Source organism: Cottoperca gobio, chromosome 21 (assembly GCF_900634415.1).
Source record: "Cottoperca gobio chromosome 21, fCotGob3.1, whole genome shotgun sequence".
Taxonomy (NCBI): domain Eukaryota; kingdom Metazoa; phylum Chordata; class Actinopteri; order Perciformes; family Bovichtidae; genus Cottoperca; species Cottoperca gobio.
Window position 1 is genome coordinate 22792380 of NC_041375.1, and position 15600 is coordinate 22807979.

The 15600-nt window shown below is 42.0% G+C and overlaps 2 protein-coding genes across 3 annotated transcripts; both read left to right on the plus strand.

Annotated features, from left to right (window-relative positions):
* The first annotated feature begins 424 nt into the window (after window positions 1–424).
* Window positions 425–6971, plus strand: ska3 (spindle and kinetochore associated complex subunit 3). The gene is made up of 11 exons (XM_029459059.1): window positions 425–545; window positions 644–705; window positions 1385–1556; window positions 2325–2745; window positions 2903–2964; window positions 3124–3323; window positions 3433–3624; window positions 4242–4433; window positions 4554–4633; window positions 5667–5794; window positions 6393–6971. Exons 1-11 carry the CDS (start codon window positions 425–427, stop codon window positions 6548–6550), a joined length of 1788 nt encoding a protein of 595 aa, XP_029314919.1. The 3' UTR covers window positions 6551–6971.
* A 125-nt stretch (window positions 6972–7096) lies between these two features.
* On the plus strand, window positions 7097–14482 carry LOC115026299 (THAP domain-containing protein 5). 2 transcript variants are annotated; one of them, XM_029459061.1, is made up of 2 exons: window positions 7097–8033; window positions 8969–14482. In XM_029459061.1, exons 1-2 carry the CDS (start codon window positions 7856–7858, stop codon window positions 9931–9933), a joined length of 1143 nt encoding a protein of 380 aa, XP_029314921.1. In that variant the 5' UTR covers window positions 7097–7855; the 3' UTR covers window positions 9934–14482. The 2 variants fall into 2 exon arrangements, with proteins under 2 accessions (XP_029314921.1, XP_029314920.1); XM_029459060.1 differs by having other exon boundaries at window positions 7217–8033; window positions 8897–14482.
* Window positions 14483–15600: the final 1118 nt, after the last annotated feature.

Sequence of the window (15600 nt, forward strand, 5' to 3'; positions counted from 1 at the left end):
ACTGGTATAAACTGTCAAATGTGTACTAATAGATTACAGCAGGTAAGAAAGAAGAAAATAATATAAGGACTAGATGATGGAAAAACACAATACTACATTGGGGAATCTGCTAGGAAAGACATCCATGAAAGTAGGCAAACTTCTGGTTAATTACCTACAACAGAATTAATAGAGAACATTTAGGTTTTTATTTATTTATTTTCCTGCTCCATACTCCAGTCCAGTAGGTGGCGGTAATGCATCTCTAAGTAGGTTTACCAACCACCAATTAATACCAAAGAAGAAGAAGACTCTTCCGCCTTTGAAGGCGCCAAAGTCAAAAAGTGTTTTGCCAGAGAAGAGAAGGTAAACAAACGGCCCTTTCGGTGGAGAAATTGTAGGAATTTGTTTACAGTTTTCCATAAGTAAAGACTTTTATTGGAAAATGAATCCGACAGTAGTGTTCTTTGCTAAGCTGAGAAAGCTGGCGGTGACTCTACAGTCAGAAACTGCCAAACTCCAGCACGACTTTGAAAACCGCAACAACGACGACGACGATGACACTGGTGAGTGACAACACCCATAATAAAGCTTGTTGTTCAGCTCCTGCTAATCATGTATACATCTTTTAGTTTGTTATAATATTAGTTTCTTTTTATTTCAGAAACCACAGCGAAAGCAATGCGAACGTATCACGAACTGAACTGTGAAGTCGGGAACCTAAAGGTACGATGATGAAAACTACACCAAACTCTGTTCATTAATCTGAGATTTTAAGGTAGTGTCTTTTAACGGCGTAATGAAACGTGATATCGTTAGTCATCGCTTTTCCACCGTTGACATGATGATGGCAGTTTATGGAATCAAACGGATATTTTATTAAAATATACTGGTTCATGGTATGTAATTAACTGCCGAATTTACCACAACACCCTAATGACTGGCTACCATAGGGTTTTGAAGTGAAGATAAGTGTTAATTGTATCAGACAGAAAACGGACAGATTTTGAATGGAGTTTGGCGTGAGAGTGTGGCATCAACAACTCTCCGACCCAAACTCCAATTGCCCTTAATATAGATGTATACACTTTTTGGTTATTTCATTACTTTAAGGTTTGGAATGTTTTTGACATGTTTGACAAAAATGATGTTAATGATGGAGAATAAAGATGAATTATTATGGAAATACATTGTTTGTTGGAGTGCTAAGTGGCAGCAAATTAAATAATGTAAATGATGTGAAGAATGATTGATTTCCTCATTTGGCATCTTAAAGGATTTCTATTTATAGAAAACATTGAATTGTATCATTCAGCCTGTTTCTAACACATTTCTTGTCACATACAAAATCAATTTGTGGGCCTAAAAGAAAAGTAGTGATGGATTGTGATTTGTTTTTGTACAGGGGGAGATCCAGGGTCAGGTTGCTCAGCTGAATGCACAGGAGAATGAGGTGGGCAGCTTCATTAAAGCCAGTAGAGTGATGGAGCAGAGGCTCGCTAAGGACATCCAGGCACTTAAGGGACACTGGCAAAAATACGGTTACAAAGCTCCCCGAGACACTCAGAGACCAACCAGTAAGTAATGACTGTATGGCTGCGAGTAAAACATAGTTTGAAAATATGTTTATGAACACATTGATATTTACAGAAGATGTACTGCAGTGCAAGGTGTTAATGTTATTTTGGCTGCTGTTTTTAAAGGGATAGTTTGAATGTTTTGAAGTTGGGTTGAGGTACTTATCCACAGTCGGTGTATTACCTACAGTAGATTGTGGTTGGTACACCCCAAGTTTGGAGAAGCAGAGTCACGGAAGCAAAGCAAAACAAATTTTAGCCATATTTCCACCGCTTTACCTTGACCAGCCCTTTCCGACGGGGAACTGAAGCCGTTATCCATCTATGCTCTCTTCAAAGGCACCAGACCCCATTAACAAAAACAGTAATTTTACATTGCAGTACATGGAAGCAACTGGTCTACATCTGCCTCGATCGGATAGTTTGCTTGTGTTATTGTGTGGCTTTGGTGTTTTAAAGCCTTAGTTTGGATTCACCAAAGTCACACAATAATACAAACTAACTAACTAATTGAAGCAGCTATAGACCAGTGATCGAGGTAAAATGACTGTTTTTGTCAGGAGTCTGGTGGCATTGAAGAGAATCTGACAGTAAGGTGAAGTGTGGAAAATATTGCGGACCTACTGCCATCTACTGTAGTAATACACTGACTGGATAATTATCTCATACCACCCTACTTTAAACAATTCAAACTATCCCTTTGACTGCTTGCTAAAGAAAACAACATGCGTATAAAATGTGTTTTTATGGTGACTTTCTCTCACTAAGACTCCAAAGGTCAGGAGTCAGAGGCTGCAGATGAAGTATCAGATAATAATGAAGGGGAAAGCCAGGAGGAGGCTGGAGGTAGTCCCTCCTCATCGCCTATGACGGCGAGACCGCCGCCCTTCTCTGACGTAATGCGGACGCCGCAGTTCTCTGACTTCGGTCTCTCTGAGATACAGCTAAAGAGAACTCTGGCTGGGTGCTCTGAAGTGCCCCGTATGCCTGAGATGAGCCTCCCTCACCCCTCTTTCAACATGCCCGCACCTCCATCCATGGCTTTAACCCCCAAATGTGCCCTGCGGATGGATGACGATGATCCACAGACCCCTCAGATGTCTGACTTTGGCATTACGGAGCACACAATGTGTCTGAACAACGACTTCACTATGGATCTGTTCCGGAAGAACGTTGAAAAGCCCCAAAGGTAGAGCATAATGAGCCCTGCATAATATTAGTACATGTATAGTATATGACCTCTACCGGCAATGCTCAGGATTTGCAGCAGTACTGCTGTTTATCTTTCAAGTCTACTGTAGAGTCACTGCTAACAGCTACTTTATGAATGTCCTCTTCTTTGACAGACCATCACAAGACATGCCTGTACCATCAGTGAACGCTCTCATGGAGAGTTTGCACACACAAGGTATGAAACTCTTTTTCCTCTCCTGTGCGTAGATTCTGTTCAATAAGAACTCATCGGTGAATGTCAGAATCTTCCTGAAAATGGCATACGTGGGTTTTAAAAGAAGTTTCTTCTTAAGAGCGGGTCGTGAATGAGGCCCATTGTTCTTCTTGCCTTCAGCACAGAACTTGGAGTCCCCAGAACCACCTGTGTTTTGCACCCCTGGGTTTAAGATCAAGAAGACAAACGGTCACTGCTCTCCAAATGCTCAAAACAACGGTGACCCAGAATCCCCCGGTCACCTTGGAAACCTGCCCACCACCCCCGAAGTCCCAGCGTTTCAAACTCCATATGTGAACCGAATGGTCAGCACCAAAAAGGTGTGTGTGTGTGTGTGTGTTGTGTCTCTGTGTCTCTGTGTCTCTGTGTCTCTGTGTCTCTCTGAGTCTGAACACAACCACTTTCAGCTCAGAGTTCATGTGTTCACAGAGTGCACGGCAGCCTGGGCACGTGGACGATGACACCAACATCTTTGAAAATTCATCAGCTCGTAACGGCGCAACCGGCTCCAAGCGGCGCTGGGAATACGACGTGCCGGAGATATCCATCATGGGTGTGGAGGACAAACAGATGCCAGAGATGCCAAACCTGGAGTCTGTTTTGGGAAATTCTTTACAAACTGTGAGACCAAATGAAAGTTGCAGTTTAGCCACATGGCCGCTGCGTCCCAGACTATATATTTTTGAAAGATTAGTGAAACACAAGTGGCCATGTACAGCCTACAATTTGCTTTAAGGGTTGTGGTAATTAGCCTGCTCAGAGTGGTTCATTGTAATGGAAGTATTCTGGATTCATCTGGAATTTAGCATCACCCTGGTTCCCTCGACGGAGCCAAAGTGATTCTTCAATTGGATTCTGGATTAAAGTGGAAAACAAAAGTTTATGATTCAGCAAGAGAATCTCTAGAAAAGAACACAACGTAAATACAATCGCCAGAAGTAAAAAAAGCTTGAGGATATAAACAAACTGCAGCACGGTCACATGACTGTAATGTCCCCGACAACCTCTGTGGGTTCATTTGGCCCTTCAGAACTGGAAGTGGAACTCATAGACTTTAAACTGCAGCACTTTATAGCAAATTACAACAAAAACAGCAAATTGATAAAAATCCACAATCTGTGTTTTCATTCAAATAAAAGCGTGATATCAATATTCTGTATTTCACATAATAAGATGAACTTGACCCTCTTTGTTTAATGTTTGCCTGCCTTTTTTACCCGTCTCATCTTTGCCTCCAGACATGTGCAAAAATGCTGAAGAAGAGAACGGAGAATACAAATGTGACCAGGATGACCACTGTCAACAATCTGGAGCTGGACGGACCCACCCTGGAGTTCAGCTTCAGGACGCCTCGCATCAGGATGGACTACGAAGAGCCCAGCACCCCCGAGATGCCGGACCTCAGCTCTGTGACACAGGACATCTGTAAAGTAAGTCCTGTTTATTCTTAGGTCGACATATTATACAGAACATCAAAACCAAATGTATAATGTGTGGAATGTATCCTTCCTGCCGTACTTTGCATTTCTGATTTCTCTTTTCTTTTGAAGCTTGTGTCCCAGGCTCAGATGAAGAACACGGCCATGTCGGTCGTGCGCCCAAATGTCAGAGCAGAGAAGGATAAAAGCAGGTAAAGGAACGCAGAACACCACTTCCTCTAACTGGGGACTGTAGGTTCATACGAGCGCTGGGAAAAGCTTGGATGTTGAATAAATAGGAAGCCAAGTCTACTTACACACAGCTGACGCATTTTGAAATATGAAACTTTGTTGTGTTTTCCTTTTTTAAATTGTAATACTTCTGTAGAATGCTGTCACGAAACACAATAACATCTGATGTAATATGATGATGACGTGACATAATCAACTGTATGTTCTGTTTTTAAATGTGTTCTTTACTACATCTGTTTCAAGATGCAGGAGCCCCGTTTAATAACAAAACCTTGACTGAAATGTTCCTACTAAAGCAGACAAGATCACACTGATGCTGATTACAACAAAATAATATGACATGTACTATCATTTGTTTATATATTTGGGAAATGTTTAGACAGTTAGATAGTTAAGGAACCCCAATCTTCCCTTCTCCAGGCCACATGCTCCAGCTCCGACTGGGGGGTCCCGAGGCGTTCCCAGTGAGGAGATATAATCTCTCCACCGAGTCCTGGGTCTTCCCCGGGGTCTCCTCCCAGTTGACGTGCCTGGAACACCTCCCTAGGGAGGCTCCCAGGTGGCTCCTTACTAGATGAACCACCTCAACTGGCTCCTTTCAACCTAAAGGAGCAGCGGCTCTACTCCGAGTCTCTCCTGATGGCTGAGCTTCTCACCCTATCTCTAAGGGAGACGCCACCCGCCTGAGAAAACACATTTCGGCCGCTTGTACTCATGATCTCGTTCTTTCGGTCATGACCCAGCCTCCATGACCATAGGTGAGGGGAGGAACGAAGATCGACCAGTAGATCGAGAGCTTTGCCTTCTGGCTCAGCTCTCTTTTCGTCACACCGGTGCGGTAAAGTGACTGCAGTACCCCCCCCCCCCCCGCTCCGATTCTCCGGTCAAACTCTTGCTCCATCGTCCCCTCACTCGCGAACAAGACCCCGAGGTACTTGAACTCCTACACTTGGGGTAAGGGGTTTTTCTAATTGTGTCATGTCCTCTTCCCAGAGCTGTGAGGATGTCTGTGGTGTCAGAGAGCGAGTTCCAGAGTTTACCAAAGTACCTGAGGCAGATGACTCTGCACAACCTCAACCAGGTGGTTCACAACATCAACACCTTCACAGCAGAGAGTGAAGGTCAGTGCTACAGTACACCTGCTGTTTAAGTGTATGGACTTCAGAGGATTCATTAAAAATACATTATTTAGTTTTTTATAACCACTTCCAGACTAATCCAACATGAACGTGCTGTTGGATACATCAGAACCACAGAGTTGGGCTTTCTTTAAATGTCCCATTACAGACTCAATGTTATCAAATTTGCACACGATTGTTTAACATTGCGAGCACAGCAGCACAGACAGAAACCAATTATTGTCACAGGCGCACGGTGCTGCCAACTTGGTGACTTTTCAGACCCTCCATCAGGAAGAAAGGGGGAAATATTCAAATGTATTATAATTCAATACTTTGCATGCTGCTCAGAGTATCAAAGCCAACAGCAGGCAGGCGGACGCCGCTCGCCGCAGGGCTGGGAGTTAATATAATACACACATCTATACATTCTAGTAAATGTATGTTGATTCATAAAGCAGTATACTTTGTGTTTGTATAACAAAAAGTACAAAAAACAACAACATGAGATTATTATTATTATTATTATTATGAGCATTTTTTGGATGACTCAGCTGCCTGATGCTTCTAATCTGTTGCTGTTCTGTGTTGCCCCCTGCAGGTGAACAGACAGAATTTCAAATGGAGGAGCTGAGGAGTATTTGCTTTGTTGGAATGAAGGCCCCCGTATACATCCTCTGTCTCACCGAGCTCAATAGGCTGAAGCACATGGATGGAGCCAGTAACTCCTCCGTGTACAAACTGTGCACACACAACTAAAGGTCGCTTGGATACATTACACTTTGTCCAACTGGGAACCCAAATGTAGTGTCATCCACACTCACAAGAACCTCCAGTAAATCCATCTTTTAGTTACAGAGATGCTGAGCTCTTACGCTTCTGTCAATATACTTTAGACTGTAAAAACAAGACACAATACACACCCTGACTAATGAATTTTACCAGAGCACGCCGGCTTGGTAACTGTTGTATCTAGATTGTAAATAGTTCTGATGCATGGCTTGACAATAATTTGCACGTCTGTGGTATTGTTCTGGATATGAACTCTGTATATAATAAAGTTAGAAATGCATTGCTGCACAAATTAGCTTTCTAAAGACTTTTACAATTGCAGTATATTAGAAAGATATTTGATTGATTGATTTTTATGCCAACATGGACAATAAATTCTTTAAAGCAGTCATGGAACATTTAAGTACAGTTTTAAGGTACTTGTGCTTTTACTTGAATAATCTCTTTTTATGCAACTTTATATTACATCTGAGGCAAACATCGTTTGTATTTAGTGGAGTAAAAGTATGTCAAAATCAACATTACTTGAGTAAATGTAGCCTACTTATGTTATTTTCCACGTTTATATAAAGTGTTCTTTATTAATGTGAGTATACGGCTGCAAAAAAAAAAAAAACCTCTTATAACATGATATTCCTCCTTGCACATCATCCTAAACCCTCTTGACCGCTCGTGATGCAGCAACAGCAGAAGCAGTGTTCTGTAAATGATCAGCTGCAGAACCACAATGTTCTGTGTTCTGCTGTGAGCAATGAGCAGAACCACAGCTGACGGCTGGCTCAACCACAGCTGGCATTAACTGTAAACAGTTGATTATATAATATAAATGTCGAGGTAACCAGGGTAATTACGGCGAGTAGCGTTAGCATGTTTGGTAGCACCCAGCTAGCTAAACATCTAAGCTAGCCAGTTAACAGCTACTCTAATTTATCCTCCGACTGCGACTTTTGGTTGTTAATTGTGGTTTTAGCTCGTGTTATTTGGCTCCTCTTGCCATATAAAGCTAACTTTTGTGTGGGATTTCTACGAGATTTGCATTGATTATCATTTAAGACCGTTAGTGTTGTTGCAGCACCGCGTGAGTACAAGATCCTATTTCAGTGACGTAGCCCGAAGATGGACCAATCGGATTGCTGAACGCAAACGACCGTTGATGACGGTGCTACAGGGTTTTCTTTTTTTTTTTCAGCCTCTAGTCGGCCACCATTTTGGGAGTCAAAACACACAACAAATAGCTGCGCACACCTCCACGCTTCTCGTCGTGGCCTTACTATGGTTCACACATGTGTGGTGACAGGCTGTAGGAACAGAAGAACACCAGGCACCACGTTATCGTTCTACCGGTTCCCCCGGGACCCCGAGAGGAAGCAGCGCTGGATAGCTGCCGTTAACCGGGAGGGCTGGGTGCCGAACGACGGCAGTCGACTGTGTAGTAATCACTTCATCTCCGGTATGTACGCACTACAACACGCAGACACAAAGTATCCCTGCGTTTGCTTCCATGCAGTCTGATTCCTGCTGCCAGAATAGGAAAACATCTCATGATGGAGTCTCTTAGTGTCTTTGATATTTCTAAAGATTTCGTGTTTATTTTTGTGTGTGTGCAAAAATGACCATAAAGAAACACAAAACTACTACAAACGGACACAAAACGACTAAAAAGAGTCGAAACTACCAGGAAGATGCGTACATGTACTACACAGACATAAACAATGATCACACCAAACTACCACAAAGGGACACAAAACGACGTAAACGATACTTAACGACCACAGCCACCAAATTATCACAACATGCATATAAAGAGACTTTTTATTGGTTTTTAGACATTAAATCAAATGATTTTCTAGACTATTGAGATATGTTCATTATCGATACATTTGATCAACCATTTTTAATTGGCCAATAGTTTGCAAAGCTTTTAACATTTATTTTGCAAAAGGTAGTTTACATTATTATGAAAAGCATGTCGCATTAACTCGCATCACATTGATTTGTGCCAGTTCTGTGTAATTCTTTAAATTCATAAGGACAAGAGACTGAAGTATATTTAGTTGATAGTTTAAAAGAGTTGGAAAACTTCACGTTGTTTTCACATCTCTTTATTTATTTCATAATTTACCTGGTGTCTGCGAGTTTTTAGTGTAGTTCTCCATCCTGTTGTTTAGAGAAACTTTAGCATTTATTTAATTATGTTATTCTTTTTCTTAAATTGGTACATTATGAACAATATTTTATTAAAGTTTATGGTGCTGTAATGAAGACTTTTTGTCACCACCTCCCCATTTACTACATCCTCTTTTACACATGCAGGTAAACAGGTGAAGAATCCGCGTTCTCCAGATTATGTTCCTTCTGTGTTCACGTCCGCTCCCTTATCCCCAGAGATGAAGGAGCCAGGTGCCTTGGAGATCCTGGACAAGCAGGAAGCTCGCGTGGAGGCGGCTAACGCCTTGTTGTTCCTGCAGGGCCAGGGCCGGTCTGTGGTGGGGGAGCGGGGCCAGGGAGAGCAGTCTGAGGAGAGGGAGCAGGAGGCCGCTGTGGAGGAAAGTGCGTCCTCTTCCCTCAGCACTGATGAAGACGATGACGACGACGATGAATCTATGAGTGACTGCAAGAAAGGAAAGTTTGCTCACACGTCTGATGCAGCGGTTAACTTTGACAACGTCCTGAAAGCCCTGAAGAAGGAGAACCAGACCCTCCGGGAGTCTCTGGACAAGATGTCCCTCTCTGAGAACTCTTTGAGGAACGATGCAGAGAAAGTAAAGTTTTACACCGGTTTGCCCAACTACTTTGTCCTGGAGACGGTCATGTGGCTGCTGGCACCTCACATGGACGGAATGAAAACCGTGAAACTCTCCAAGTTCCAGCAGCTGCTGCTGACACTGATGCGACTCCGCCTGGACCTCCGCAACCAGGACTTGGCCTACCGCTTTGGAGTTAAAGTCGGCACGGTGACCAGAACAGTGCACCAGATGGTCACAATCATGTCCTCCACTCTGGTGCCGACAGCCGTCTTCTGGCCCTCTAGAGCCGAGCTCCGGAAAAACCTGCCGGCAGCTCTACGCTCGTCCCACCCCGACTGCGCCGTCATCATTGACTGCTTCATGGTGCCTTTTGAGGAGCCGGTTTCCCGGGGCAACCAGCAGCAGCAGAGGATGGTGCCAAGCGCTCAGGGGGTCGGGACAAGTAATAATGTGTTAAAGTATCTGATTGGTGTGGCGCCACAAGGTGTTGTCACATTTGTCTCTCGGGGTGTGCTTGGTAATGTCAGTGACAAAAGTCTGGCTGAGGGCTGCGGGTTTCTCTGCAAGCTTCTCCCAGGCGACGTCGTATTGGCAGTGTCGTGATCTCAACATTTCAGATTCTGTGGCCGCCCGAGGAGCCTTGTTTAAAATCGCTGGCAGCTACCAAGGAGAGGCGAGCTCACCGCTGGCTGGTACTTCCTCAGAGACCTTGAGTGTGCAGAGGCATGTGGAGCGGGTGATCTCCATGGTAAAGCAGAGGTACGCTATGCTCACAGGCCCCGTCGAGAGCCCCTTCACCACGGTCTCCGAGCGCACATCGAACCTCTCAACCTTTGATAAGATTGTGCAAGTTGCTTGTGCCTTAAACAACCTGTGCATCTCTGCTGCTCCACTAGAGTGATTTGTACAGACATGCCTAGTGCTCCTTAATGCTGGTCACTTAAGTCCCCTTTACTGCGTAAGACCATATTCCACGTTCTCACACACTACAGCCCAGTGTCACATGACTCCTGTAGAAAACTGATGTATACCCGTCGACTGTAACTTACACTTTCAGTGTATGTGACATCCTGTTATCGAGGTTAGTTTGGAAATAAGAGCAAATCCAGAAACAACATTGCTAAGATGTCATTAAAGGGATGGTTTGATGTTTTGACGTGGGGTGGTATGAGCTACTTATCCTTCGTCATAGTATTTATTCGGCAGGCCTCCAGTTTGGAGAAACGGACCGGAGTAGCTGCACAGAAGCAAAGCAATGTACTGCTGTGGACTGAGGCTGCAGCAAAAACCTGAAGCAACCTAAATCAATCAATATCCGTTTAAGCGTGTGCTATATATTTTCAGCGTTTTACCTTGACGTGAGACGGCTATACAGTTTATGTTTACGACAGGGAACTGAAGCTGCTATCTATGCGCTCGCCAAAGCCACCAGTGTTGTGTTGCTTTAGTGAATACGAACTAACCGAACCAACACAATAGTGCAAACTAACTACCCGATCGAGGCAGTGACCTTGCAACTTCTGTAGTTCTGCAGGTTAAATCACAGGTTTTTTCAATGGAGTCTGGTGGCTTTGAAGAGAGCAGAGATGACAGCTTCAGCTCCCTGTTGGGATGGTCTGTCTGACGGCAACGTAAATCAGTGAAATTCTAAATATAGCGCACAGTCCAGATGATTTATTGATCCAGATTTCTTCTTTTTTTTAGGCAGGCCGGTTTTCTGGTGGCTAAAATTATTATTTTTGCTCCTGGAGGGCACTGATGGATCGTACCTCATACGACCCCACTTCACAACATCCAAACTATTCCATATTTACATTAACTTATGCAAATACAAAAATACATTTTCTTTGTTTTGTTTAGGCTTTGAATGACAACTTGAGAAACTAGTACCGTTTCTTATTTCATCTTCATTAGCCATTTGTAAATATCGGGTATATAAACTGCAGTTTGGTTGATGTGGACAATGTTCCCACTAATCCAATTCTGTGCAATGGAAGAGTCTTTTTCATCCGCAGCAGCTGACTTCACCGTTTGTGGGTTAAACCAACTGTTTCTTATCAGTGAAGAACAGTATACACAACACAGAGAGATAAAACAGAGCAGCATGCATAGTGTTGCAGCTCTTATGAGCGTTGATCCTGCCCGTCGTTCAGCATGCAGGCTAGATTTTATAACGTTGGAATGCAATCACTGCGGGATGATTGGCTACCTGTTAGCACAGACACGCAGTCTGGTTGTTAATCCAGTAGAAACGCAGCTCATTTCCAGGGTGTTTGCAACGATAGCTTCCAGGTTGACGGCACATCTTGGGATGGCAGATGTCTTCTTCAACAGGGCTTTACTGGTATTGATGAAACTTGTGGTGAAATAACTGAAACATGGATAGTCTTCACCACAGGTCAGGATGACCTACGATTCAGCACCAATGGATTGCCAGGCCAGACGGATGCTTGTCCATTCAGTGACTGTATAATAACAATGATGTCAATATTTACCACAGGTGTGCAGGTTAGCTTTTTAGTTTTATTCCAGTTCAGTGTTTTGCCAAAATGTTTAAAGCCTTCTTCATTTAATGCAAAGTTTGAGATTGCTGGTGAAGAAGGAAAGCTGACTGTTGTTTCCCAATTTGTTTTCTATTAGTATATACGTAAGTCTAACATCACGTGACTGGGAGCTTTGTTATACGTAGCCTGAAATTAAAGGGATAGTTCGGATGTTTGAGGTATTTATCCAGCATGTTAGGAGAAACGGACGGAAGCAGCAAGACGCATTTTAGCAACCTAAAAAACATCAGTTTAAGTGTACGCTATATTTAGAATATTTCACTGCTCTACTTTGCTGTCAGACAGCCCTTTCCTACGGGGGTCTCTCTCTTTAAAGCCTTTGACAATAACAATGTATTTCCCTCGTGGAACAGTTGCCGGTCTACTTCGGCCTTGAGCTGTTTGTGTTATTGTGTGGCTTCAGTGTTTTAAATGGGTTAGTTTGTCTTTGAAGAGAGCGGAGATGAAAGGGCTATCTGACAGCAAGGTAAAGCGGTGAACATATTCTAAATATAGCATACACTTAAACCTTTCTGAAGTAGCTGTATGTTTTGCTGCTGCCTCCGTCCACAGCAGTACATTGCTTTGTTTCCGTGCCAGTATTGTGTGATTGAAAGAGATGCATTATAGAAGGAATGTTGTTGTTATTCACAAACAGTGAAGTGTTAACGAGAGCTAGTCACTCTGAGGACGTACATTTCATTTGTGACGGTGTAATTACCGTCGTGTTCTGTTTTAATTTTAGCCGTACCATGAGCACACACCAGAGACGCTTCTGTTAGTTACACGACGAGCCTTGAGGCTGCAAGAAAGCTTAAATGCATTTCTTATGTTTTTAATAGTTTGCCCAATTTAAGCTAAGTTATGGGTTTACATGTAGTACCATAAACTGTAACGTATGTTTTTATATCTTGCGTAAAAAAACAAGACTGCTTATTAAAATGAATCTTTTGTTGTCCTGCATTGCTTGTGCCTTAGTTTGTGAAGCTGGTTGCTGCTGTTACAGACCAGCCTGCGTCATACACTATCCGTCATTAGACCCTTTTCTGGCTCCTGCGCTAAACGTGCATAAACATTCCTTATTATTCATTTACGTTCTATGTGTGTGTGTACAGTAAGAAATGTTCCCATGTTTTACGATCTACCATTTCATTGTGTATACATTCCGAATGATGTCAAGTAATTACACACAGATTCTCTCTTTTGAGGGTTTGTGCGTTGGTTCTGGGGAAAGGGTGTTTTGCTTCATCGGCGTGTTATGGTCGTGTTATGCTCAAGTGGAAGGTGCCTTCTTTGATGTTCCCCTCACTTTGACGGCTCTTTCCAGACCACTTGTGTTTTTCATATGCTTGTAATGTTTGATTCTCTGTGTACCTGTGAGGTCGTCTTCTGTTTGTTGGTGAGGTGATGCGTAGCCATGGTGGTGGTGGTCACCGTTAATGTTAAATACCCTGTCGTCTGTCTACTGTGAAATTAATGAGCTCTGCTGAGGTTGATGGAAACATTCAGAATAATTATTTATTTGTTTTTATTGATTTCACTCATACGTGCATTTTGTTCTCCATTGTGCAAACTCATTTTGTCATACAATATAAATAAAACAAGACAAAGATGCCATAACATAAGGTGTGTGTGTGTGTGTGTGTGTGTGACCAGTATTAATAAGTGGGCGGAAAAAACAAACAATATTAATAAATAAGTATAAAAATAAACTTATTTAAAGAAATAATAACAAAGAAATTAATAATATTACAATAAATGTATTTAAAGATGAAATACAAATGTTATAATAGTTCCCCTTACTCTACATAATTATAAAACTTCCCCAAGGACCAAAGATGAGATGAAAAAGCGAAACACGTGCTGTTCACGGACCATTACACCTTGATTTCATTAGTTAGTGTTCAGTTCTTTTGCTCCATCTATCGTCTGCTAAGTGTTTGGTTTCTGATTTATATATATGCTATAATGGTGTTATTATTTCTTTAAGCGGTTTTATTTTATCTTCAGTGCTGCATGTGCTTTGTCTTGATAAACAGACATGCTTCCTTTTCCTTTCAGAGAAGTCTGAACTGATTTCTGTGAACTTGAGTGCGTGTTGGTTGAAGGACGGAGCAGAAAGCTTTTAGCCACGAGAGTTGATGCTGGACGGAGAGTAATGGTTTCAAAGTGGGAGCAGAATGCGTCTCTTCCTGTATACGAGAGGATTGTTATCAGGGAGGACACATACCCGTGTTTATAATAGTTAACCGTAATGGTAGTTGAATCTCTATTATAATGTTCTGGCAGAAATAACTTTCCGCTGATGTATGTTTTATGTAAAGTGATGTTTCTTCCGTGTTTCTTGACTGAAGCAACACTTTCCTTTAACTTGTATTCTTAAATAAACTGCTTCAAGATTGGAATGAATGAAACACTTTCAGACAAACTGTCCATGATGTTTGTAAACCCACATTTCAATCTGTTGTCACACTACACGTCCACGTCACGCTGTTTGACGACATTGTTATGGGTGCATGTACTTCCATGATGTGTAACCTCCTGAATCTCTTGTTTGGTTTTCTTCGTCGTTGCCTCTGTGACTGAAAAATTAAAGTTTGGGAAATGCAGCTTGTTGTATGTTGCATGTGCATTCCCCCCCCCCCCCTCTTATTGTCCATGTCTTTCACTTTGTGATGATACCTGATAAAAGAGTAAAAGCCTTTTATTTGCATTCACACTGATTCATGGCTTCTTGACTCAGTGGTAAAGATTCCTCCCCAGGCTAGAGAGGAGTGACTGTAATTCTTTTTATTTTTTTGATCAAAGGGAGAAATGCATTGCAGGAAGCACCGCCTAGAATATGTGCGGTCAGAGAGAGGGGGACATGCGACCTCTCACTCTGGTGCTGTTTTAAAGTCACTGTGTGTAAAGCAAAGTGCTGGCCCAGATTATTTCCCTACAAACAAAAACTAATTCTATTTAAATTGATTTCAAATATGCAATAAAATGACATATAAACTCTACACATAATGTTATAATGATTTTCCCTTTCTTTTCCTTTTCCTACCCAAATTTAAATCTAGAAAATAATTGGATAAATAAAAGGAGATAATCGTTAGCTGTAGCCATATTTACATAGTTTCTCCCCCCCCCCCCCACAATTCTTAAGACTGAATGATTAAATCATAGGTTTTTTTAAACGTTAGATATGCTACTACACATCAGTAGCTGCTCCCAGGCCTCGCTCTAGACAACAAGACATCCTCTAAAAGCAAAATCACAATTCTGTCTGTTTTTATTTGAGGTTAAACTTTACATATTTAATTAGAAAATGTTGCAAAGCTCTGTTCACACATTTCTTTATTCTATAAAACGTATTGTATGTACATTTTCTATCTTTATTTCACCTTTGCTTTGGCATTGTTTCCCAAAAAATCCCCTTTTGAATTTGGATTGGAACACAATTAAACATTAAAACTGCTGAACTATTACATTGCAAATCCAAAATAAAGTTGTAAGAATGGGTTGGGATTATTTTATTACTTTTTATTTTCTTGTATTTTCTGAATTTCTTTTATGTTACTGTCCCTCATTATTGCATGAATTGTCCCTAACACCACCCAACATGGTACATTGCTTTAAAAACCTAATAGAAACTCAAGTTTTTCATTTGGCAACCAGATAACAATCGTTAAAAAGAGAGCATCCTATCTCAAACTTAAAGAAAGCCACTGAGGGAATCCTC

Coding starts and splice junctions, on each gene's coding strand:
- ska3 (XM_029459059.1), top strand. CDS start 425: ATGAATCCGACAGTAGTGTTCTTTGCTAAGCTGAGAAAGCTGGCGGTG. Junction 1,557..2,324: donor AGACACTCAGAGACCAACCA/GTAAGTAATGAC, acceptor TCTCTCACTAAG/ACTCCAAAGGTCAGGAGTCA. Junction 2,965..3,123: donor GGAGAGTTTGCACACACAAG/GTATGAAACTCT, acceptor TCTTGCCTTCAG/CACAGAACTTGGAGTCCCCA.
- LOC115026299 (XM_029459060.1), top strand. CDS start 7,856: ATGGTTCACACATGTGTGGTGACAGGCTGTAGGAACAGAAGAACACCA. Junction 8,034..8,896: donor TAGTAATCACTTCATCTCCG/GTATGTACGCAC, acceptor TTACACATGCAG/GTAAACAGGTGAAGAATCCG.